We start from the raw sequence: 24,905 nt of genomic DNA, 5'->3' as shown, positions 1-24,905 counted from the left end.
CACTAAGGGGCCTAAAGTGTGCCAAGAAAACATCCCCCACACCATTACACCACCACCACCAGCCTGCACAGTGGTAACAAGGCATGATGGATCCATGTTCTCATTCTGTTTACGCCAAATTCTGACTCTACCATCTGAATGTCTCAACAGAAATCGAGACTCATCAGACCAGGCAACATTTTTCCAGTCTTCAACTGTCCAATTTTGGTGAGCTTGTGCAAATTGTAGCCTCTTTTTCCTATTTGTAGTGGAGATGAGTGGTACCCGGTGGGGTCTTCTGCTGTTGTAGCCCATCCGCCTCAAGGTTGTGCGTGTTGTGGCTTCACAAATGCTTTGCTGCATACCTCGGTTGTAACGAGTGGTTATTTCAGTCAAAGTTGCTCTTCTATCAGCTTGAATCAGTCGGCCCATTCTCCTCTGACCTCTAGCATCAACAAGGCATTTTCGCCCACAGGACTGCCGCATACTGGATGTTTTTCCCTTTTCACACCATTCTTTGTAAACCCTAGAAATGGTTGTGCGTGAAAATCCCAGTAACTGAGCAGATTGTGAAATACTCAGACCGGCCCGTCTGGCACCAACAACCATGCCACGCTCAAAATTGCTTAAATCACCTTTCTTTCCCATTCTGACATTCAGTTTGGAGTTCAGGAGATTGTCTTGACCAGGACCACACCCCTAAATGCATTGAAGCAACTGCCATGTGATTGGTTCATTAATTGCATTAATGAGAAATTGAACAGGTGTTCCTAATAATCCTTTAGGTGAGTGTATATATATATATATATATATATATATATATATATATATATATATATATATATATAAATAATATACAATATACTTTAATATACATAAATATAAATCTCCCACAACACGTGTAATGGCTTTTCATCTAAATGTAAATAGCAATACAATTATGTATTTGGACTTTTGACTCAAAACCTTACAGTTATACATCCTACTAGCCCCATTCTTCTCTAAAGTTCATGTTTCTGTGTGTTTTTTTTTGTTTTTTGTTTTTTTGGCATGGCATGGCATTTTTACAAAGGAAAAGAGCTGACAAATACACTATTGCAGTACTACCACACCTTCAGTTCCAATAAATGAACATCTTTCAGTGTAATATCTGACCTCCTTCCCGTGTGAAGACAATGACAGACTTGTCACTTCCTGCTCGTCGCCCATACAGATTCACGACTGACAGATTATATGGAATTTCTGGCAGAAGACCTGAAACACACATACATAGACATGGACTAAAACTATACTGTTCAAGTTATTTGATTAAACTATGATCATAGTAGTAAAAGACGGCAGTATGTTTGTTTTTTTTCATCTAAGGACGAAAAAGAAGGAAAACTTAACACTTCTTATGAAAGATGAAAATAAAATAAAAGTCAATAAAGAAATACATATATGCCACCAGTAACTATGAACTTGAACAGGACACTGTCATATCGACCAGCAAAAACAAACAAAAAATGACTTAGTGCGTATTCTATTGGAGTATAAATGATTGATCAGACCTGTGAGATTAAAACTTCTTGCAGTTTTATTCATTTGTTCCCAGTGCAGACTAGCTGGTCCACTGAGAGGCACAGAACTCCACTGCAGCACAAAGCCGCTCTCTGATTGGTTCAGTGCAGCTGTCCATTCCACCTTCAGACGAGTGTCGTCCAATGGGGTGACGCTGATACTCTGAGGGGGAGGGAGTTCTTCCAGGGCAGGAAATGGGAGATAAGTTTGGGATAAATGAACGTAAGGTTTCTGATAATGATGGTATTTTATGAATGCTTGTGCAGAATTTCCCATATAATCATCACTATTTCATTAGACGTCCACAAGGAAGTTGCTTTGAGATTTTTGCAGGATGTCATGAATTAAGTAGAAGAAAGCAAGCGTTTTGTTTTTTTTTGGGCAAAAAATTAAATAAATAATTTGTCTGTTTATTAAATAAAAATGTTGCGGTGCCTATTTTTTAAACAAATCAGCTACTTAATTATTCTCATTTGATTATTTTCTCTTAATTTTTTAATTTGAGTTAAATGCAAAAGACTCAAAACAGTAAAACTAATAAATATTATATTATATTATATAGAAAAGATAACAAATTCAAATTAATTGAATTCATCAAATTCATCAAATATGATATATGTACACCTGTGATGCACATTAAATTCTACATTAATGAAGCAAGTTGCATTAAGACCAGCTAGGGCCAACTAGCGACCATAAATGACCACCGGTTTGGACCAGCTAGAAACCATGTAAACCAGTCCAGTGGTTATTAGCTGCATTTTCCAACACATCAATTCCACTGAAACTCCCAAACACGCTGAAGCATCACATCAGTGATTTACCTGCATCTGTGTGCGCGGGTATGTAGAGGTGAGCTGGAGGTGACGTCCCGGCAGAGTTGGTGGCCGTCAGGTTACACTGACAGGGATCGGTTGAAACGGCGAGGACGCAGGAGCTTCTGGATGCGTTTAATGCGCCGCAGGTCCACTGAGATGAATCCAGCTCACTGCGACAGGACACTGAGTAACTCAGAACAACACCATTGACCTCAGGCCAGGAGACAGGCTGAAACACACAGACAAATCCCAAAGATATTAATTATTATAATGCTTAAAAGCAGGTCATTGAAGGAAGATGCATATGCAGGCAGATCGTGTAGTTACAAGATCTACCAGCAGGGGCTAAAAGGGCCATGAAAAGCTGACACACATTGACCCCTTCATCACAGTCGCAGCAACAGAGCAAGTATGGACTTGCTAATGCTAAGACACACTGCTGTACGCATGTAAGAGATGCTGCTTTTGCTTAAATAGACATCCATAATTCTGGTAGCAGATCTAGGCAGGTGGAGCTGGGGGAGGAGGAGGGTTTCAGAGAAACTGCAGGACTAGCTTAGCCTGGGTGCCAGTCCGAACCCCGCCCACAACATTTTTTGGTCGGGAAGTTCGGTCTGGACTCGATCCGTTGAGGAGTAATTATGCTCGGCTCCCAGAAGGCCGAGCCAATCAAATTGCCAGGGCGGGCTTTAATCGATGATGGACAGATGATCTGAGGTTACGTAATCACCCATGTCACCAAAGAGCGCTTGATTTGATTAGTTTACAACAAAGATGACTGCAGCTGGAGAATTGAGATTTCACACTTACAAATAAGTCAGATAGAATAAATGCGTAGGCTATATGAGATTTCACGAGTTCACACAAATAAGTCAGATATGCGTATATGACGTGCTGTCCGAGGAGAGGGCTGTGGGCTCGGTAGCCATACTCCCCCCCCCCCATACTTCGGGGTGGTGGAGGGATGCTGAAAAACTGTCAAGGAGTGTTAGGTAAGTTGACAGAGTGAATATGCTTCCTCATGCTGATATAGGGCAACGTTAGACATGGTATTGTTTGATGACAAGTTGATATTGGATTGATTATTTGTACGTGCTCCTCCCGAACTTTGTTTATGAAACATCATGTGTAGATTCCGCCATCGCGTCTGTTATAGAAGATATCCACAGCGCATTCATTTTAAAAGAGGAACAGAGAGCCGCGACATTTTGTTGGTTGAAAATATGAATGAAGAACATGCGTCATTTACTCCGTTGCTCTGATTGGTTGTAGGTCTATCCAATTGAGTGCAGAGTTTTTTTTTTTCCTGGTTCGGTTGAGACAATAATCAAATCTCTATGGAGCAGTATCAGACTCACATTCTGACTAGAATATGAGTATGACGAAGTCAGGCTAGGACTAGCTTACAGCAAACAATAAACCAGACTATTTAAATGCTGAGCAAGCAATCTCATTGGCTGCAGGATCAGCAGAGGCCAATCAGCTTGTGCCATGCAGTAATGTGATTGCTTGCAGATTGCATGTAAAGGATGTAAAAGATTGCATGTATCAGCCTGCGCCCTCTAGAGTTTCATGACTGAACTATATTTATAATGCTTATCAATTCATTGTTACACCTTTAGAAAGTATAATGCATTTAAAACACATAACAAGTAATTTACAATTGATTAGTTAATGATTAACTAATAATTTACGAAACATGACTATGCATTCATAAATGATTAATCAGTGATATGTTCATTATTTTATGTATGTTATGTAGATTCAGTTATAAGTCATTTCATTAGTTAATGATTAACTAATCATTTACAAAACATGACTATGCGTTTCATAAATGTTTAATTCATTTTTAATTTTTTTTTTGTATGTTTTGCTCACATCAGGTGCACAGTGGTTAAAGTGGACTCCATGTGTTTCAGAGAAGACAGCTGTCTATACCCTCACCAGTCAGCACTTACACTGCAGTACACACTACAGTGTTCAACACCTGTTATAGATGATGTGTAAATGCATGAATAAATCATTTACAACACTTTCTGCATCCCCTAATCTAAAGTGTAAACTATTCATCACTTGTAAATGTCTTACACATCATTCGTAGATACGATTCGTTGATCTTATGCCTTGATTGATTCTTGAAGTGGTAATCTACGAATGATGTGTAACACATTTACAAGTGATGAATAGTTTACACTTTAGATTAGGGGATGCAGAAAGTGCTGTAAATGATTTATTCATGCGTTTACAAATCATTGTGTTGAATACAAGGCATTTACAACACTTTCTGCATCCCCTAATTGCTACATATATACAAAAAAAAAAAAACATAATTTATTAAACATTTATGAAACGCATATTCATGTTTTGTAAATTATTAGTTAATCATAAACTAATCAAATGTAAATGACTTATAACTGAATCTACAAAACATACATACAATAATGAACATATCACTTATTAATCATTTATGAATGCATAGTCATGTTTTGTAAATAATTAGTTAATCATTTACTAATCACTTGTAAATGACTTGTAACGGAATTTACAAAACATACATAAAATGTTAGTATATCACTTGCAAATCATTTATGAATGTTTTGTAAATTATTAGTTCATTTACTAACCACTTATAAATGACTTACTGAACGTTATTATAAAGTGTTACCATTTATATATTTGATAATCCCTGATTTAGATAATAAGGATTTCCTGAGTTTATTTTGTTTGTCAGAACAGATTTAGCCCTGCTTTAGTTGATCCACACTAAAACAGAGTGACTATAAAGCAATGAAAATGACAAACATGTAAAGGAGTAAACATGCATGACACACTTCTGTCTTTAATTAGCACTGGGTTCTGTGTTAATTTCCTGCTCCAAATGTTTCTCTGCAACAAAATGAGCCATATCACCTCACACCAGATCATATTAATCACAGTAGCTGTGAGACTGGAATCATTCTGAGGTTATTATCCTTCTAAATGTTATTGCAAGCACGCCAAGCAGTGAAAGACGAGAGACAAAACCGCTTATTAAAACCTATTAAGTTGAACTGAGGCCTCATTAATTATTATTCCATAAAACTCAACGAGTAGATGAGGGTGCGGACAAGTCAGGGACTAGATCTTGTAGAAGGAGATCTTTACATTGGACCCCATTGACTTTCAATGTATTTTCAGATTATCTTTTTTTGTGTCAAACAGTCATACAAGTGAGGTGTGACCAACATGAGGGTGAGTAAATGATGACAGTTGTCAGAGTTGTCATTTTTAACAGGATTATCAATTTTGGATGAACTATCTCATTAGCGTGAGAAGCAATCTGGTATAGAATACTATACAGATTGTCTAATCACTAAATCAGCTGCTAAATGTGCTAAATTCAGCCATATCAGTTGATATGTGGAGCCCAGAAGGCAGGATGTGGTCGTGCTGTTTGTCAGATTTAAGCTGACAGGAAAATCTGAAAGAGTGTTATTAAAACAGGAAGTGCCTTGATGCACAGGAAGTGAGTATAAATAAGTCTTTTATTACAGTCGCTGATCTGCTTTACATCTCTATATTTATGCTGTTGATTTGTTTTTGTCTGTATGCCAGGTGGGAACATATAAACATATATTAAATATTAATGATCATGTCATTGTTAAGTTTAAATACGTTTTCCAATAAATTCATCCAGAATGGTCCATCTCACAGGAAAGAAAAGAAAAAAATATCACAAATTAGGTCTTTTTTACATCTCAGATGCCTCTCGATGACATTAAATAGTGATGTTTCTCCTGCGAAAAAGACCCCAGATATCATAAACTGTGCTCAGATTGTGCCAAGATAAAGTCTGCAATCAAAGTCAGAGATCTCAATAACATCTCGCTGTATGTCAACAGACTAATTTTTGTATGCTTTGAATTCTCATTTCAAGGAATTATAGGTGAATCATCTTTACAAAAAGCTAACGCAAAATAACTGAGAACTACAACAATGCTCTATAAAACAGATGCCAGTTTTTCTGTGGGCTCAGTGCTTTAGCTGCCTTTCGCAATCATCCTTTAAATCACATGCTCATGTTTAAAAACAGATTTCTTTAGAACAAAAGCAAACCTTCCAGAGCAGGGTGAGGCGTCTCTTTCCAGCTTCTTCTGCAGGTTGGATGTGTCTCCAGAGCCGAGGAGCCGCAGACGGGGCTGAGGAAAGATCAATCTTATTACTCATATTCATCCATATGACCACATTTAACCACACTACTAAACACAAATGACTCAAACTGATGTCTATCTTTGCCAGCAAACACTGAAACTAATCATAACGAGTGGACTAGAATTGCTTTAAACAAGTGTCTGTTTGGTGGGATGTGAAAATGCACGCTCGTTTGAGAGATTCAAGCCAGAAAGTGCCCCTGTTATGCTATTTTAATGGTTTCTAATTAGTTTTGGAGTCTCCTACAATATGCGTACATGCATCCAAGGTCAAAAAACACTTTAATTTTCTAATAATATTGTAAGGCTGGAGAAACTGGAAGAACTGGAAGAGAGAGCTACTCTCTGAGAGAACAAAGGAAATCAACATTTGAACTCTCTTGCTATATTACCATCCCCATTCGAGACACGATCACACTTGAGTTGACCACCTCCCAATTTACACATCATTCCCTTCACCCATCCCTACCTGAATTCACCCAAAAATCTATATGGTTTAATATGAACAATTATCATACAGTAATACACATTTTTGGTATCATTTGAAATGTCTCAGTGCGACTGGTACAAAGGTCTCATTCCCAAAGAAGTAAACCAAAAGGTAATAAAGTATTTAAGAGTTTAGAGATAATTCGCACACATAGGAGGGTGTGTCTTCCAGGCAAATTGCATCCTGTTCTCAAAGGTGTAAACTCCGCCCTCAGTAAGTCTTGGACGGTGATCAATGCAAATTCCCATTGTTAGCATATGTTTCCATGTGAAAGAAGTTTCTGTCTATATAATGAAATGCAACCAGAGGATCAGGGCGATTCTGTACCTCAGATCAGCCCGTGATGCAGAGAGTCGCAGAGACTCTCAGCATCATGTATTTCCTAATGTCGGGTTCGCATCTCTTCTCTTTATTCCAGAGCATTTGATGTTTTGTATTGATTATCTTTGAACTGATTATGTAATTGGCATGATACATTTACCTGCAGTGTTGGGAAAGTTCACTTTCTACATGAACTAGTTCAAAGTTCAGTTCACAAATTTTAAAATGAACTAGTTCAGTTCATAGTTCATGCTCAAAATTTTGAACTAAGTTCACAGTTCCAAAAATGAACTAGTTCATAGTTCTTTTTTTTCCATGTTGCTGCGAGATATTATTTTTCAAAATGATTGCCACAGCCCATATAGAACCACAGACAGTTATTTTATCAGTTTTAACACTGAATGTGTCAGATTTTTCCCATCCTCACCGACCTTGTCATAAAACTCGTTTAAATGATCATACGACGCCTCCTTGATGCTTTTTGTTTTGATTTGTAACGTAAGTGATGAGTCGTTCATGAATGATCCATTCATTGCGTCTGTCACGTGACAAATGAACGAAAGACTCGGAAGGTAAAGTAATTATTTATGTTCCGTGTAAACGATTTTTTTTGACTGCATTATAATATTTCTTAATTCAGAATATGATCAAGATTGCATAGGTGGATGTGTTCTGGGAATTTGACAGTTAATAGTATAACATTTAAAGCCCCTTAAATGAACGAAATGACTCGAAAAAAGATTTGTTCATTTTGATGAATGAGATCGAACAAGAGAGTCAGTAGACACTGGTGGCTAGTGTTGCCAGATTGGGTGTTTTTTCCTCTACATATTAAGACCGGTTTACGGTGTGTTTTAAAAATGGTAAACATTTGATTTTATTCTAATCGGCTCTGACATTATTTTCAGTAAAGAGTTAAAAAGAATAGCAAAACATTCGCTCACATTTAATGATGCACACGACAGATATCATTAAAACCTTTTCATTTGTGGAGTCAGATGAAATAACGAGAAAATACATATCTAAACGTTCCTCATCCTATGGAAGCGCAGCAAAGTGGATTTGCATTCACAGCACAGAAAACAGCATCTTCTCCACATCTTGACTACACAAACCAAACTATTCCAGTCTCAGCTTCAACTACAGTGTCTGAGGGTCAAAGAAGACCTTGTTTGCAGGCAGCCAATGAAGACAATTGGCTTGCATTATGCAAATTTGTTACAAACCTATGAAGGTTCATGCATGAAGTGAGACTGGAATTACCGGCCACTCGTCTCGGCAGTTCAGATTCAGAATCAGGTCTTACTTTTGAAAGAATTTGTTGTTCGCTTTGATCTTTACATTTCGCTTTGATCAGACATTTTACATTCACAAACAGCTACAGTATATTATACACTACAATACATGAAAGGTAATACTGAAAAAAGCATAACAGGGGCACTTTAACAAGGGAAATAGTGCTGAAGGGATGACGCATTTTTGGAGGTCAAAACCCGGAAATGAGTTAGTATTTTAGCACTTCTGGCTCAAGTCAAGTCAGTCGTTTTTTTATTTTTTTTATGGGTTTTGAGTTAAATGCCTGAGGTCACCGTGATCTTGCCAAGTAAGACATGTTTTTGGATCAGCAAATTTTGTAGATCCTGGAACAACATTCCTGTCTGAAAATGTAGTCCTAGCCCCATAATTTCCCAAAATCAGAGGGAAACAATAGGTGAATAACACTGATGTAGAACAATCTAACCCTGGTTGTAAGCCTAAACTTGACATAAACTGTAAACTTGTCCCTCAACAAAGATGTTGATCACGTTCACCGGCAGACAAAAGGTTTGTAGTTACCCCAGACTCAACATATTTTCACGTTTTATTCTACAACATAAAACACATCACAATACCCCTTGTGATTTTTTTCCAAAGCTTTTACTTGTTTTGAAAAAGGCAGTTTCTACCAAGTGTCTAAATGAGACTGCAGAGTTTGTTGGTGATTAATTAAACATCATCACACTGAAGTAAACTTTCACAGCCTTGTTGTGTTTATAATCGCGCTCTTGCAAACTCTCCTTACTCAAACTTTCAGGTGGCATTTGAGTCTGTGGTATAGTGTAGTTCATTTATAGCCTAAGTTTAGCTTTTTACTTCTGCCGATTGTATTTAGGCTTCAAAAGTTAATTTGTCAAGGTTATCATGATGAACAAAACATGTAAGAATCATAACCTTTCGCTTATTTTATACAATCATCCAAAAGCCAATGGAAAAATCCTATGGGGTCTCTGTTGTGGGAACCTGGGGCCTCATTTATAAAACTTTGCGTAGGATTTGCATCAGAAGTGGCGTACGGATGAAACATAGGACGTGCGTACGCACAGAACTATTCGGATTTATAAAACCATGCGCACGCACATCCTACGCAGTTTTCCCTTAGTAAATCACAATCAATTCTAAATGTAGCGCCGCTTTTGCGGCTTCATGTCACGCCCATAGTTGCCTATAAATAGTCCGTGAAACGCCCACAAGTTAATATTCATCATTTGCCACATCTTCTATGAGCGCAAGATCAGCCATTGTGCGTCATTACGCATTGTGATGGCATCATGGCATTTTATTACCATCCATTTGATTGCATCTGACAAGTTACAGATGTGTTATGAGGATGAATTGCATAACACGCCAATATTATTGCAGAACATATTTCACTTTTCTTTTTGCAAATATGTGTTAATTTGCATTTCTGTTGTAATCTTCGTTTGATTATGTTTATTTTACACTGCAGATCGACCAAACGGGTGTTCGTGTAGGCTGTTAATTGTAAGACTTGCTTTGTGAAGTCTTCATGTTATTTATGAGACGCAGTATTGCCATTTCTTTTACACAACGGTCTACAGTTTCACACACTTTCACGTGTTTCTTCCATCTGCCGACGGTGTCGCCATTTCTCATTTCACCCATTTTTGTGTGTACGCCTGGGTCAGAGTTTGCGTGAAGGACCGCACATTTTCCCGTCAAGTTTGCTATTTATAAATACCAATTATTGTGTAGAGAGCGGCATACGCCTTCTTTTGTGCGTACGCAACGTTTATAAATGAGGCCCCAGGTGATGCTAACTTCTGGGCTGGCCTACAGAAATACGTCATCCCTGCAGCGCTCTATGTCTGAGTTTTACCTTTCTCCGCTGTGGTGGTGTCTGTAGAGGTCCATGAGCTCCAGTGAGCCTTTGCTCGATTGTCCTGAGCTCTCAGTCTCACTGTATACTTGGATCCAGGGTGTAAGTCACAGAGCTCCAGTATCTCATTGGAATACGCTTCTACAGTCTGTGATCGAGTCTACAGGATCATAGGAGAGAGTTTCATTATAACAACCACCAAATATAAGTCTAATCTTATATTTGGTGTAATCACATAACAGTTTTGTTAACCTTTGTGAAAAAGAAGTAGACTTTAGCAACTTTTAAAGAGTGTTACATGTAACACTGAAGCAGTGTTGAAGTTAATGAGATATTTAAGTGATTAATTGAGTGATGATTGAGCATTATTGAAGACACCCGATGTTAACAAGCAGAATCACTGAAGGAGAAAATCACAAATTGTAAATCACCATTATGGTAATCAGTGTGTGCTTTAGTTGGGCTATTGACCCTTACATTTTTAACTTTAGATTTAGTTTTGCTGCTGTAACTGAGTAATAACTGCCAGATGAACAAATAGAAAATGTGATCTGGTGGTGTTGGTTATGTTTTAACGTAATCATTTTTTGACCTGAATCACTGAACTCATTTAGAGCCTAATCTCTGAGTTAGGTTTACTTTATTGATTAGAGCAGCACTGGCCTTGTACAGTATAATAATGTTAGCATTTTCAATGTAATCCAAAGGATTTCTTAAGTTATTCTGATACACATACACAAAAACTTTAATTTACGCACACACAGACATCAAGATTCATCATATGAATATCAGCAATGGTGATAAACAGCATATTCAGATAAACAGATCAACTCTGAACATTAGAAAACAAGCGACTAAAAAGTCACATAAAAACAGCAGAAATAAAATAAAATAGTAAGAATAAAGGAAATTAACAAGAAAATTAACCTCATTATTTATTCATGCAGCAATGCATGACGGGAGCGATGAATGAGTTTTGATTGGTGGTACACAGAATACACTGCAACATGCTTTATAATTGTCACCATTGTTGAGATTTACAGGCTGATTCTTGATGTCTATGTGTCTAAATGAAAATAAGAAAAGAAAAAAACTTTTGGTTTCAGAACAACTTTAAGAAATCCATTGGATTACATTGAAAATGCTAAAACATATATTATGCTATGCAAGAACAGTGCTGTTGTAATCAATCAAATAAACCTAACTCTCTCTTTAGAGTTAGGCTCGAAATGAGAAAATGATTGTTAAAGGGATAGTTCACTTTGAAATTAAATTTTGGTATGTTTTAGCTTACCTGAAGGGCATCCAAGATGTAGGTGTCTTTTTTTCCGCAGTAGTTTCAATTTTGATATTTTTAGGTCAAACCGTTCTTGTCTGTCAGTCATTTCATGCAGGTATATGGATACTGACTCAAAGAGCTTGCACAAAGTCCAAAATAAAACAGTTCCCCATCGTCCAAATTAAACAATTCCCCATCGTAAGTACACATTGATGGCCTAAGACACGAAACGAGCGGTTTGTGTGAGAAAACGAACAGTATTTATATAGTTTTTAGCTCTTATAACACAGCCGCGTCCAAATGATCTGAGGGCTCGGCGGGTATAGATATATACACTAGATGTCGCCTTGGTTACTGCAGTTCATTGGAACGAAACCGTAGCCAAGCGACATCTAGTGTATATATCTATACCCGCCCTTGGGCAGGTATAGATATATACACTAGATGTCGCCTTCGCTACTGCAGTTCATTGGAACGGAACCGTAGCCAAGGCGACATCTAGTGTATATATCTATACCCGCCGAGCCCTCAGATCATTTGGACGCGGCTGTGTTATAAGAGCTAAAAACTATATAAATACTGTTTGTTTTCTCACACAAACCGCTCGTTTCGTGTCTTAGGCCATCAATGTGTACTTACGATGGGGAATTGTTTAATTTGGACGATGGGGAACTGTTTTATTTTGGACTTTGTGCAAGCTCTTTGAGTCAGTATCCATAGACCTGCATGAAATGACTAACAGACAAGAACGGTTTGACCTAAAAATATCAAAATTGAAACTACTGCGGAAAAAAAGACACCTACATCTTGGATGCCCTTCAGGTAAGCTAAAACATACCAAAATTTAATTTCAAAGTGAACTATCCCTTTAAAACACAACCAACACCATCAGATCACTTTTTCTCTTTGTTCATCTGGCAGTTATAACTCAGTTACAGCAGCTAAATTAAAAATGTAAGGGTCAAGAGCCCAACTAAAGCAGACACTGATCTCCATAATGGTTAACATTTGTGATTTTCTCCTTCAGGCCGCTATTACTGACGTTGGCACTGAGACAGAGAGGCACTCGCACGTGTTTTTTTTTTTTTTTTTTTTTTACTGGAGTAAGCATGTGACGGCAGCGTGCACAAGTCATGGCTCTGCTCCTACCCAATGACAGAGGCACGCAGGGTTTTTTTCCACTGCTGGAGTACTCACGTGAAGGATGCGTGCACAACTATCATCATGCTGTTAGGCAGTAGCACCCCTGCGCTGGGTGCGCCCCTCCCCCTATAACTGTTCTGTCTCGCGGAGGAGCTAATTTGTGTGCATCTGTGTGAAACACGCATAGGAAAAAAAGAACGACAGAAGAACGGCTCCCCTCCAGCCGCGACTCGGCTCCCATCGTTCATGTTTATGAGCCGTTCAAAAGAATCGGTTCGTTCGCGAACGTCACAAATCTACTTCAGTGATTCTGCTTGTTAACATCAGGTGTCTTCAATAATGCGCAATCATCACTCAATTAATCACTTAATTATCTCATTAACTTCAACACTGCTTCAGTGTTGCTTATAACACTCTGAGAGTGTGGATTAGCGGTATATAAACACTGAGCAGTGTTAATTTAACACTGGGGATTTTGCTGTGCAGACAATCACCAGATTAAAGTATGTCAATTCTCAGACAATCCACAACCTTTCAAACGCCAATTCAACATGTTGAATCAGGGAAAAAAAGCACAGACCAATGGCAACAGATGCTGACAGGGGTAACAACACACTGATCCTGTCACGACTAGGCAGATGAAGCAGACAGACGAATGTCGATTTCAAACGATAACAAGATTTAATGTAACAAGAAGATGAAGACACGAACAATAACCGACAAGGGACTGAACTGAACGGGGAGAATATATACACAGGGTAAACGAGGGAACTAACTAGACACAGGTAGATGAAGGTTAATCAGGGACTAACAAGAACAGGTGTAGACAAGACAGAACATAATTGTGACAGATCCGACAAAACCCTGACTGTTGGCGTCTGTTGGCGCAGTGTGAATTGGGCTTAAAATAGTACTTATTATGGACATAATACTTTAAAAGAATATATATTACATTGTATGAATTTTGAATTACATTGGGAGAATACAAACTTGTATGTCATGCATTTAAATATATTTTTAATTGCATTTATTTGTAGTGATTAAGTGGTAGTCTAGTACATTAAAAAATTAAATTTAAAAGTACTACAAATAAAATGATAATCTTTACATGTGATTTAGTATGTTAGTCAACACATCAAAATAAGTGTGCTCCTTTAAAGCATGACAATATGTTTGAATATAATGATTTTAAATGTACTGTAAAGCTTTTACTTTGACATTATTGCAATGTGTACTTTTTAAAAGTGTACTTAAAGGGTAACTCTCGCCAAAATGCAACCTAGGTATTTTTGTTAACCTACCCGAGGCAAACTTTCATTTAAAAGCATATTAGAATGGAAATGCCACTTTTAAGTTTGACTGTATTTTCGTTTTAGGTCAAATTGCCTTTTGAATGGGAGTGCTTGGGGCACTTCTATGATAGCATCAAAAATCGCTATTTTTAAAACACTAAGAAGGCTCGACACAACATGAAACTCTGCTGGAAGTATCACCAGGGGCTCTACACATGAACTCAAGCATTGACGACATTGTTTGTGTACACAGAGTTTACTAAAATGAAAGATTTTGAACAACTCACTGTAGCTGTATCCGCCGGCATTTTGACAGTCAAAAATAGTCGATCTCCGAATGTGAATGAACTGACTCTGAATTTTAGTATTGCTTCTTATATGAGCATCCTTTTTCAAATACAAGGTCAATATTGATTTTCACTAATGACAAAACAACAAATTATGCATGAATTTATATGGAATTAAGCTTTAGAGCTTTCAATCTTTCCATCTCTCCTCCCTGTTACGTTGCATTCGGAGATCGACTATTTTTGACTGTCAAAATGCCAGCGGACTGTCAAAATGACATCTTCTGAAGTCTTTGTGCGCGAAATAGACAAAAATATGATTCATTATTATAATCAAATAAGTTTGAGTTTGGGATGATATGAGGATGAGTAAATGATGACAGAATTTTCATTTTTTGGTGAACTATCACTCTTATATTTTTGCTCATTATAGACATATGTATAAACCTGGTCATGTGTCGTGAACTCCACTTGGAGCTGTATGTGGTTTTTCTCATCCTTGGGAAAGCTCTCAGTCATTCCCCAGACCACATGCAAACATCTAGCTGATGGATTGAGATGTTTTATCTGTGGGGGAAGAAGTTTCACTGCAGTAGAGAGAGAAAACATAAGGAGAATAGAAAAGAAAAAACTCTTTATTGACAGGTTTTTGTTTCCTGTGGTCAGAAATGCCCTTGGCACTGAATACAGGTGCAAATAATGATGAATACTGACTGTAAACATAACAATTGATGGAAATTAGTCATTTGCATAATGCGCTCTAATGACATTTTTTGAGACATGTGTCACCATCATATGAAAGGAATAAACAATATGTGCATGTGCGCTTTTGTTCTCTTTTATTTATTGCTTGTTGTTTGCGTTGTCATGACCAACCTTGACCTGACACAATGGCAGAATTGAATACTAGCATAATGCTAATTGCGCTGTATGCCTTAAACAATTGCATATGAAATTGTGTGGATGACTGGATATGGATAAGTCATGAACATTTAATACATTACTATGCTAGGTATCTAGAATATATACACTACCATTGAAAAGTTTGGGGTCGATAAAGCTACATTTATTTGATTAAAAATACAGTAAAAACAGTGATATTGTGAAATATTATTAAATGTAAAAATAACTGTTGTCTACTTGAATATATCTTAAAATGTCATTTATTCCTGCGATGGCAAAGTTGTGCTGCTTTACAATTTTGTGGAAACTGTGATACATAGTTTTTTTTGATGAACAGAAAGTTCAAAAGAACAGCATTTATTTGAAACTGATATTTTTGTAATATTATAAATGTCTTTACTGTCACTTTTCATCAATTTAATGCATCCTTGCTGAAAGGTGTTTATTTCCTACTGACCCCAAACTTTTCACCAGTAGTGTAGGTTGTCTGGGCATTATATGCATAATGGAAGTTATTAGGCACAAAATACACCCTAAATATACAGTAGTAAGTAGTAAGAGATGTATAGTGGTATGCTATGTCCAAAGTGTTCATACCTCCAGTTTCAAAGCTACAGTCGGCACAGAGATGCACATTAATGTTGTTCAGTGAAGTGTTGTACCTGACTCGGAACCGTTGAAGCAGTACGGCGGTGAGCGTATGGATCCAGTGTGTGTGTCCGCCAGCACGTCCGCGCGGAAACAGTGTAACGCTGAATTGATGTACTGAACGCCGCAATTGGACCCTCTGGTATCACAGACACCCACATCATTGAACCTTTCTTTGCTATCACAATTGGTTCTGTTCAGAATAACACAAGAATATTCACAATCACTTACATGCTTGCATATTAAGAGCCAACTGTGTACTGGTGATTTAAAGGGGTCTTATTATGCTTTTTAACATGTTCAGCTTTTTTTAGTGTGTAACGTTGCTGTTTGAGCATGAAAAAGGTCTGCAAAGTTACTGTAGGGGCATTCATTATTTGATATTTATTATTGGTTATTCACTGTCACGTGGGCACAGGTGATCACTTCCGTTTTCTTTATTATTTCCTTTTGGCGGATTGTTTGATGCTGTGTTTGGAAGGGGCGAGTTACGGGAGCCAACTTTCTGTTGACCGTATTGCGTTGCCTACCTACTACTTGCGTACTACATAGCCTCTATGTGGCTATTGGATGCCTGAACATTAGTCAACAGAAAACGGCGCTTTGTTTTCAAGGATATTTCATTCATGCGCTGCATTGGAACGCAGTTGTGGATTGCAAGAAGAAACGGACATGAGATGCAGAGCACTTGGACCGGTATGAGGTTGTGGAAAAAAGAGCAAACAGCTATGGTGATTGTTTCTATTTTCTTGAGCAGTATACCTGAGGTCAACCTAGAGAACTTGTCAGATGTTGTCAACACATGACTTCCACGCAGGGTTACATGAAAGCCAAGACCCTACTTAAGGAACAATTCGGAAACGAACTCAAAATCTCTTCAGCATATATGGACAAAGTGCTCTCTTGGAAGTTCATTAAACCTGAGGATACAAGGGCTTTACAAGATTATCATCTTTTTCTTAGAGCTTGCTGTAATGCTATGGAGGATGTTCGTTATATGAAAGAGTAAAACTTGGCTACCAACATGCAAATAATTCTTTCAAAGTTGCCTTTTAAGCTCAGAGACAAATGGAGAGCAGTGGCGTGTGATCTGCAGGAAAAACGTAAGGAACCAGCAGCATTTAAAGACATTGTGGATTTTGTAGAGAATTGCAACATACCCTGTGTTTGGAAACATCATCTTAGAGGCTCCTTTTGGTGGAGGTCGAAGCATGATTCGTTCTAAGAATAAGGGAAGTAGTTTCGCTACCACTGTTACTGTACCAGGTATGGAAGATGTTGGGAAAACTAATAAAGGAAGTGCATCCTGTCTTTGTTGTGTACTGTGCTTGCTAAAAAATTCCCTAAAGAAAAGCTGGACTTTCTGAAGAAGAAAGGAATCTGTTTTGTCTGTCTATGTACAGGCCATATTAGCAGAGATTGTAAGAAGCGCATAACATGCAGTGTGTGTGGCTCTAAACATCCCAGCATCCTTCATGTCTTTCAGCGAGATAAAACAGAGGAACCAAAGCAAGCAGTGGACAGTGCTCTGATCTCTGTTCAGTCCAGTAGTCTTACTGGGGCCGGTGAAGATGCTTGTGCCTTGTCCATTCTTCCATTATGTGTTAAATCTAAGAATGGAAACAAAATTGTGGAAACTTGTGCCTTTTTAGATCCAGGCAGTTCAGCGACCTTTTGTACAGAAAGTCTTATGAATAAGCTTAATCTTTCTGGCAAAAAAATGAATATTCTGCTTAAAACCATGAATCAAGAGAAATCGGTTTCCAGTTATGTTCTCAAGGATCTAGAAGTTGCTGGATTGGATCAGACACGTTATTGTTCACTTCCTGAAGTGTATTCCCAGAAAAGTATGCCAGTTTCTAAATCCAATATTCCCATGCAGAGCAATCTTGTTCGATGGCCTTATTTAAATGGCATACACTTGTCCTCAATAGAAGCAGGAGTTGAGCACTTAATTGGAGCAAATATACCAGAGGCACTGGAGCCATGGCAGGTTGTTCACAGTCAAATGAATGGACCGTATGCGGTAAGAACCATACTTGGATGGACAGTGAATGGACCGCTTAAAGGAATGGAAAGGAATGGAACTTTCTGCAATGGCCAATCTTACGTGACTGTTAACAGGATTTCTGTCTTAAAATTGGATGAGCTTTGGGAACAACAGTTTGAGACCGATTTCCCCGAAAATGCTCTGGATGACCTGGTAGGGATGTCTAAAGAAGATAATCAGTTCATGGACCTCGTGTCTCAGTCTGTAAAACTTATAGATGGTCATTACTGCATTGGGGAAAACCCTCAAGAATAAAGATGTGGTCCTACCAAACAATAAAATAGTTGCAGAACAGCGGGCTTTGAGTCTGCAAAGAAAATTCAGAAAAGGCTCCGCATTTCAAGAAGATTATACTGCTTTCATGGAAGATGTGATTTCCAAAGGATATGCGGAAAGGGTACCTGTGGAGGAACTTGAGAGGCATGATGGTTGTGTGTGGTACATACCTCATCATGGGGTTTACCATTCGAAAAAGAAAAAGATCAGGGTTGTTTTCGACTGTAGTGCCTCATTTCAGGGAGTGTCATTGAATGGACAACTACTTCAGAGACCAGACCTAACAAGCACTTTAATAAGTGTTCATACAGGATTCAGAATGTATGCATGTTTTTTTTACATGGACATGCATACACACACATACTGTATATGTAAATATTTTGTATATTTCTAAAATGATTTGTATTTTGTACAATTAATGTATGTATTTATTATTGTTGGTAATTGATGATTATTATCTTTACTTTGTCTGTAATAATCATGGGGCCGGAATGTAGCATTAATTATTTGATATTTATTATTGGTTATTCACTGTCACGTGGACACAGGTGATCACTTCCGTTTTCTTTATTATTTCCTTTTGGCGGATTGTTTGATGCTGTGTTTGGAAGGGGCGAGTTACTGTAAGAGCCAACTTTCTGTTGACCGTATTGCGTTGGTTGAATCATGTCTGCATATGTCAAGCTGAAAATAAAAGTAAAATCAAGATAAGATCGCCAGTCTATTGTTTTGTTAATGATATGACGACCGAGTGCGAGCGAGTCACGAGCCATCCCGCTACATAGCCTCTATGTGGCTTTTGGATGCCTGAACAGTTACAAAGCACAAAGTCACTTCAGCGGGAGTTATTCTCTATATCAGTGTCACTTTTTCTGAACTCCCTGAAACACCTCCATTGTTGTCTTGAGTTTTCTTCCAGGAACGAACACGTCACAATATTCCTCATGTAAATAATTCCTGCCCAAGGCAAACGCAAAATAAAGGGCCGGGGCCTGGTTGAGTTGCGGTAAGGTATGGGTAAGTTATGGTAAGGGGCGGGACATTTCCGAAACAGGCTCAAAGTGGTTGACCAATCACAACTCACTCATCCAGCTGACCAATCAGAGCACAGTGTGCTTTTCAGAAGGAGGGGCTTCATAGAGACTGTAACTAAACTGAACTTTACTGACAGACTGGGAAAGAGGTCCTGCAATAGTTTAAAATATGTGAAAAACAAAGTGTTTTTGAAAATTCAATCATTAAAACCTATTCTAGTAGAGTGCAAAACAAAATCAACACTTTGGTTTGAAGAACCTGTAATGAAACACCAAGAACTTGTTTCATCTATATAGCAAATGAAGAAAACTGTACAGCAAATAAAAGTGCTTTTAAAACCATTGCATATTATATTGAACGTAAAAACAAACTTGTGTCAAAACAACACTGACATATCCTTAACCACGATCATTAACCACTTTCAAATCAAGATAACAAGTTTGTAAAGCCCCTAAAATGCTAAAAAGATCTGTTTTCATGTATATGTAAATTAATTTCAAAAGAAAAAGCGAATTAAATGTGAAGGGACTTTTCAATGAATGAGACTTGAATAAAGGATCTTTAACACGATCATGAAACATTAATGCATATTGGTTGACAGTAGTGACGCCAATAAAAACCAGGAAGAGCATGTGATAAGAAATCTAAGTACTGTGGTGGTACTATGGTATCAGATGTTAAAGGGATAGTTCACCCAAAAATGAAAGTTATGTCATCACCCTCAAGTTGTTCCAAACCTGTATGAATTTATTTCTTCTGTTGAACACAAAGGAAGATATTTTGATGAATGTTGGTAACCGAACAGAAACCCCATTGACATCTATAATAGTTTATTCCATACTATGAAAGTCAATAGTGCCAATCAACTGTCTTCATCAAAAATATCTTATTTTGTGTTCAGTTCAGGTTTGGAACAACCTGGGGGTGAGTAAATGATGACAGAATTTTCATTTTTGGGTGAACTGTCACTTTAATACCAAAATACTTGCAATGTCATGCTGCTGAATGATATCATATTCATACAGTCATGTGACAAAGAAAGGACACCCTTTTGAATTCTATGGTTTTACGTATCAGGACAGAATAAAAAATCCTGGTCCTTGGTAGTCAGGCGCTGCTAATCAAATGTCTTTAATTCGTTACATTTATATAGCGCTTTTCTGGGTACTCAAAGCGCTTTACATGGAAGGAGGAATCTCCTCAGCCACCACCAATGTGCAGCATCGCCCTGGATAATGTGACGGCAGCCATATTGCACCAGAATGCCCATCACACACCAGCTTACAGGTGGAGAGGAGACAGTGATGAAGACAATCAGTATGTCTTTGATTAATTGATCATCAGCAAGCATGACCAACTCTATAGAAGCAGAAGTTTTGGCAGTTTGCTGGTCTGGAGCATTCAGGTGTGTGTTAACACAATGACAAGGAGGAAAGACATCAGCGATGATCTTAGAGAAGCAAAATGTCGCTGCCATCAATCTGAAATGGTTACACGGCCATTTCCAAACAATTTGAAATCCATTATTTTACAGTAAGGAAGATTATTCACAAGTGGAAAACATTCAAGACAGTTCCCAGCAAATTCACCCCAAGATCAGACCGTGCAATGCTCAGAGAAACTGCAGAAAACACAAGAACTACACCTCAGACTCTACAGGCCTCAGTTATCATGTTAAATGTTAAAGTTTAAGACAGTACAATTAGAAAAAGACTGGACAAGTATGGCATGTTTGGAAGGGTTGCCAAGAGAAAGCCTCTTCTCTCTAAAAGGACAATGGCAACACGGCTTAGGATTGCAAATGTGTATCTGAACAAACCAAGGATTCTGGAACAATGTCCTTTGGACAGACAAGACCAAAGTGGAGATGTCTGGCCATAATGCACAGCGACACCTTTGGCAAAAAAACAAACACAGCATATCAGCACAAACACCTCATACCAGCGCTCAAGCGGTGGCGGTGGGGTGATGATTTGGGCTTGTTTTGCAGCCACAGGACCCTGGCACCTTACTGTCATTGAGTCGACCATGAACTCCTCTGTGTGCCAAAGTATTCTAGAGTCAAATGTGAGTCCATCTGTCCGACAGCTAAAGCTTGGCCGATGTGCAACAGGACAATGACCTCAAGCTCACCAGCAAATCTACAACAGAACGGCTGAAAAAGAAAAGAATCAAGGAGTTGCATTGGCCCAGTCAGAGTCCAGACCTCAACATGATTAAAATGCTGCGGCGGGACCTTCAGAGAGATGTGTATAAACAAATGCCCACAAACCTCAATGAACTGAAGCAACATTGTAAAGAAGAGCAGGCCAAATTCCTCCAGAACAATGTGAGAGACTGATGCAGTCATATAGAAAATGATTACTTCAAGTTATTGCTGCTAAAAGTGGCTCTACAAGCTACTGAATCATAAGGTGTACTTAGTTTGTCACACATGGCTTCTCCATTTTGGTTTTTATTTTTGTTAAATAAATAATGACACAGTGTAGTGTCATGTGTTGTTGTATTTAGCATTTGTCATTTTAAGACCTGCTGACGACCAGATGATATTTTATTATATCCTGATACGTAAAACCATAAAATTCAACAGAGTGTACTTTCATTTTACATGTATATCATGATATTAATGAGTTACCTTTAGGTACTTTAACGAATACCATGTTACTGATGGTATGATACCGGTCCATAAACATGCTAATACATTTTAGATCGTTTTGTTAGTGTGAAATGTCTTACTTGTTAATCTGCAGTCTGTAGCTGCTGGCGTTCAGGTGGTGGTCGCTCGTTTCCCAATAACAGGTGATGTTGATGTACTGCAGAATCACACACTGTGTGATGGACAGCGTCAAAGAAGCTGCTGCTGCTGAGAGAGTAATCACATGTTTAATGGTGTTTCTGAACACAAAGAAAGTGTCTCTGGGCTTATTCAACTGCATAAAATAACAACATATAAAACATGTGACAACTTGCCCCACCCTGGCATCATGACAAGTAAATACCCTCGGACCTGAGAATATAGTTCAAAATCTTTCCATTAAAATCTGTTTCAATATTTACTGAGCATGTGTGTAATTGGATCTTTTGGTTGAAACTTTATAGCTACTGGGATTGAGCCCTCAGTGTGACAACTAGCCCCGGTCTGCCCGATTAAACCCATTTTAACACAAAAATAGCAGGTGTGCAACAACAACATACAGCAGGTGAGCATCAACCTTTGCAGCAGTCTGTGTGTGTGTGTGTGTGTGTGTGTGTGTGTGTGTGTGTGTGTGTGTGTGTGTGTGTGTGTGTGTGTGTGTGAGTGTGAACTGAACTCAGGCAGCCACAAAACAACCAGTCGTATGGATTAGATTTCAGCTAAAGGGCAAGAAATAATCCAGTGCTGGGAATCATGAAGAAACTGAGTGGGACACACACACTGAATGATGTCACAACCACAAACATGTGTTTAATTTTTACGTCCGTTTCGCAACATGGTTGTGCCGTTGTTTTGGGTAATGGGTCGCTCAATACTTGTAATACAGTGTCAGGTATGAGACATGTGAGAACCAGTGGTGTTCAACCAGCACCATATTTGCATATAGCTTTGAAAGATCTTCAGCAAATAAAAATTTAAAATACCGGTCTGTTCTTCAATGAAAACTTGCGTATGACTAACAAAATGACTAACATATGAACTACTGTTCATGCAGTGTGTTATGGTGCTTTTCAGTCACTGTATTTAAAAAAAGCCATGTGACGATTCTACAGAAATTCTGTTGTTTTCTAGTGAAAAAAGAAAGCGTACAAAACTGGAAGAGGATGACACTGAATTTTTTGGGTGCCTATTCATTCACTTACAACTTACTGTGGGACTGTCCCACCACGGTAAACTGTGGTTAAACGTCTAACTTGTGCACATCAGAGATAGTTCATCCCCTCCAACCTGTCAATTACACAAGCCCAGATCTTTAACCACTACACTAAACCTTTGTCACGGCCAAGACGCTCATTTTAACTTAGTAGAAAGTCAATTTACATTTATTATTATTATAAAAACTCTAACCTGTGTCCAAGAACTTGTTCATTACGTACATCCAGAGCAGGAGTCCAGCTTGAGCAAGCTTCCTTCGGCTCATTTCTGACGTGAAGACTGTCCACTGCTGTGAAAGTATAAGATCACGACATCTCAGCTGAACGTGAAGTGATTCCCAAATCAAGTCAGCAGAGGCTCAGAGGTCCGGCCGAAAGTTTGGACACTACTATTTGTGATGTTTTTGAAAGAAGCCCTTTATGCTCATCAAGGCTGCATTTATTTGGTTTTGTGCAATGTATAATACATAAAAGGAATAATAAGAATAAGTCGAATTACCAGATGAATGGATTCAGAAAAGTACATTTTAGAGGCTAAAAAGAGGGGAAAAAATAACTAAATATGAATATGGTAATTTTATTATTCTTGTTATTAATATTGGTATTAATAATAATAATAATAATACATTTTTTAAATATTAAGTAGAAGAAGATGTCCAATCAAGTCCAGAAAAGTATATTTTTAGAGGGTAAAAGGAAAGGAAAAAATTTAAAAGGAAAAGCAAAATAAAAAATCAAACATTAATACGGTAGCCTACGTTATATATATATATATATATATTATATATATATTGCAATAAGAAGAAGGGAAAGAAGAAGAAGAAATAAGAATGCGCTTTTTACAGGTAAAACGGACAGGCAAATCATAAAAAACAAGTATAACACTATATTTTCAAGTCGTTCAGTCAAAACAGATTCACATTTGGCATGCATGAAAGCGCAAATGAAGCACAGATTCACATTTGGCATGCATGAAAGCGCAAATGAAGCAACTTAAATGGCTTTTATGGCGGATTTCCCAAACAAAGCGAAAGCAAGAGTAACATCGTAAAGTCGCCATGAGCGCGAGTTTACCTGTGCTGGATGAAGCTGGAGAAGATGAAGAAGCGGAGAAGAGTTGAATGCTGAATCCAAGATTTACAGTCTACCCTATAAGTGTCCGGTGATGAGCGCCGGGAGGAAGACAGTTCGTGAGTTGAGTGGTTGAGGTGTATCTTCTGTAAAACAGGCTACATCATCATTACAACTAATGGAGTTGGCTATACATCTGGATAATATCGTTCGGTATCCTATTGCTGAAATGGGCGGCGCTAGGGCGCAGGTGCTAGGACCCAGACAGCACCCCCAAAAATCACTTCTGGAAGCAATTATATTCAGACTGTATTCTATGGAAGCCCAGAACCGCATGGTGAATAAATCAAAATAAAACTTATCTTGTTATTTCGACATGATAAGTCGTTATTTCGACATAATATCTCGTTATTTCGACATAATAAGTCGTTATTTCGACATAATATCTCGTTATTTCGACAGAAGGGGACATTCTAATTAGCATTAAGCCACATTAAGCGTTCTTATAATGGTTTTCATATGGGAGGAAATTAAACACGTTGCATTCATATTCTGGG

The 24,905-nt window shown here is 38.1% G+C and overlaps 1 protein-coding gene across 2 annotated transcripts in view; it reads right to left on the bottom strand.

The window, feature by feature from the left end:
• Positions 1 to 24,596, bottom strand: part of LOC307161889 (interleukin-6 receptor subunit beta) — a 29,387-nt gene extending 4,791 nt beyond the window's left edge. The window contains exons 1-10 of one of the 2 annotated variants that reach the window (XM_079876833.1): positions 24,352 to 24,596; positions 23,471 to 23,567; positions 22,165 to 22,291; positions 16,082 to 16,260; positions 14,964 to 15,103; positions 10,516 to 10,675; positions 6,453 to 6,535; positions 2,364 to 2,586; positions 1,530 to 1,718; positions 1,135 to 1,233 (exon numbers count right to left, since the gene is read on the bottom strand). In XM_079876833.1, the coding sequence (XP_079732959.1) occupies positions 1,135 to 1,233; positions 1,530 to 1,718; positions 2,364 to 2,586; positions 6,453 to 6,535; positions 10,516 to 10,675; positions 14,964 to 15,103; positions 16,082 to 16,260; positions 22,165 to 22,291; positions 23,471 to 23,543 (1,273 nt within the window). In that variant the 5' untranslated portion in view covers positions 23,544 to 23,567; positions 24,352 to 24,596. Of the gene's footprint in view, positions 1 to 1,134; positions 1,234 to 1,529; positions 1,719 to 2,363; positions 2,587 to 6,452; positions 6,536 to 10,515; positions 10,676 to 14,963; positions 15,104 to 16,081; positions 16,261 to 22,164; positions 22,292 to 23,470; positions 23,568 to 24,351 lie in introns of those variants that run through there. The other variant, XM_079876834.1, reaches the window with a different exon arrangement.
• Between the last annotated feature and the right edge of the window lie 309 nt (positions 24,597 to 24,905).

This window comes from Squalius cephalus, assembly GCF_949319135.1.
Source record: "Squalius cephalus genome assembly, chromosome: 7".
NCBI classification, from domain to species: Eukaryota; Metazoa; Chordata; class Actinopteri; order Cypriniformes; family Leuciscidae; genus Squalius; species Squalius cephalus.
The sequence above is the reverse complement of the archived record's forward strand: the minus strand, read 5'-3'. Positions and strand labels throughout refer to the sequence as shown.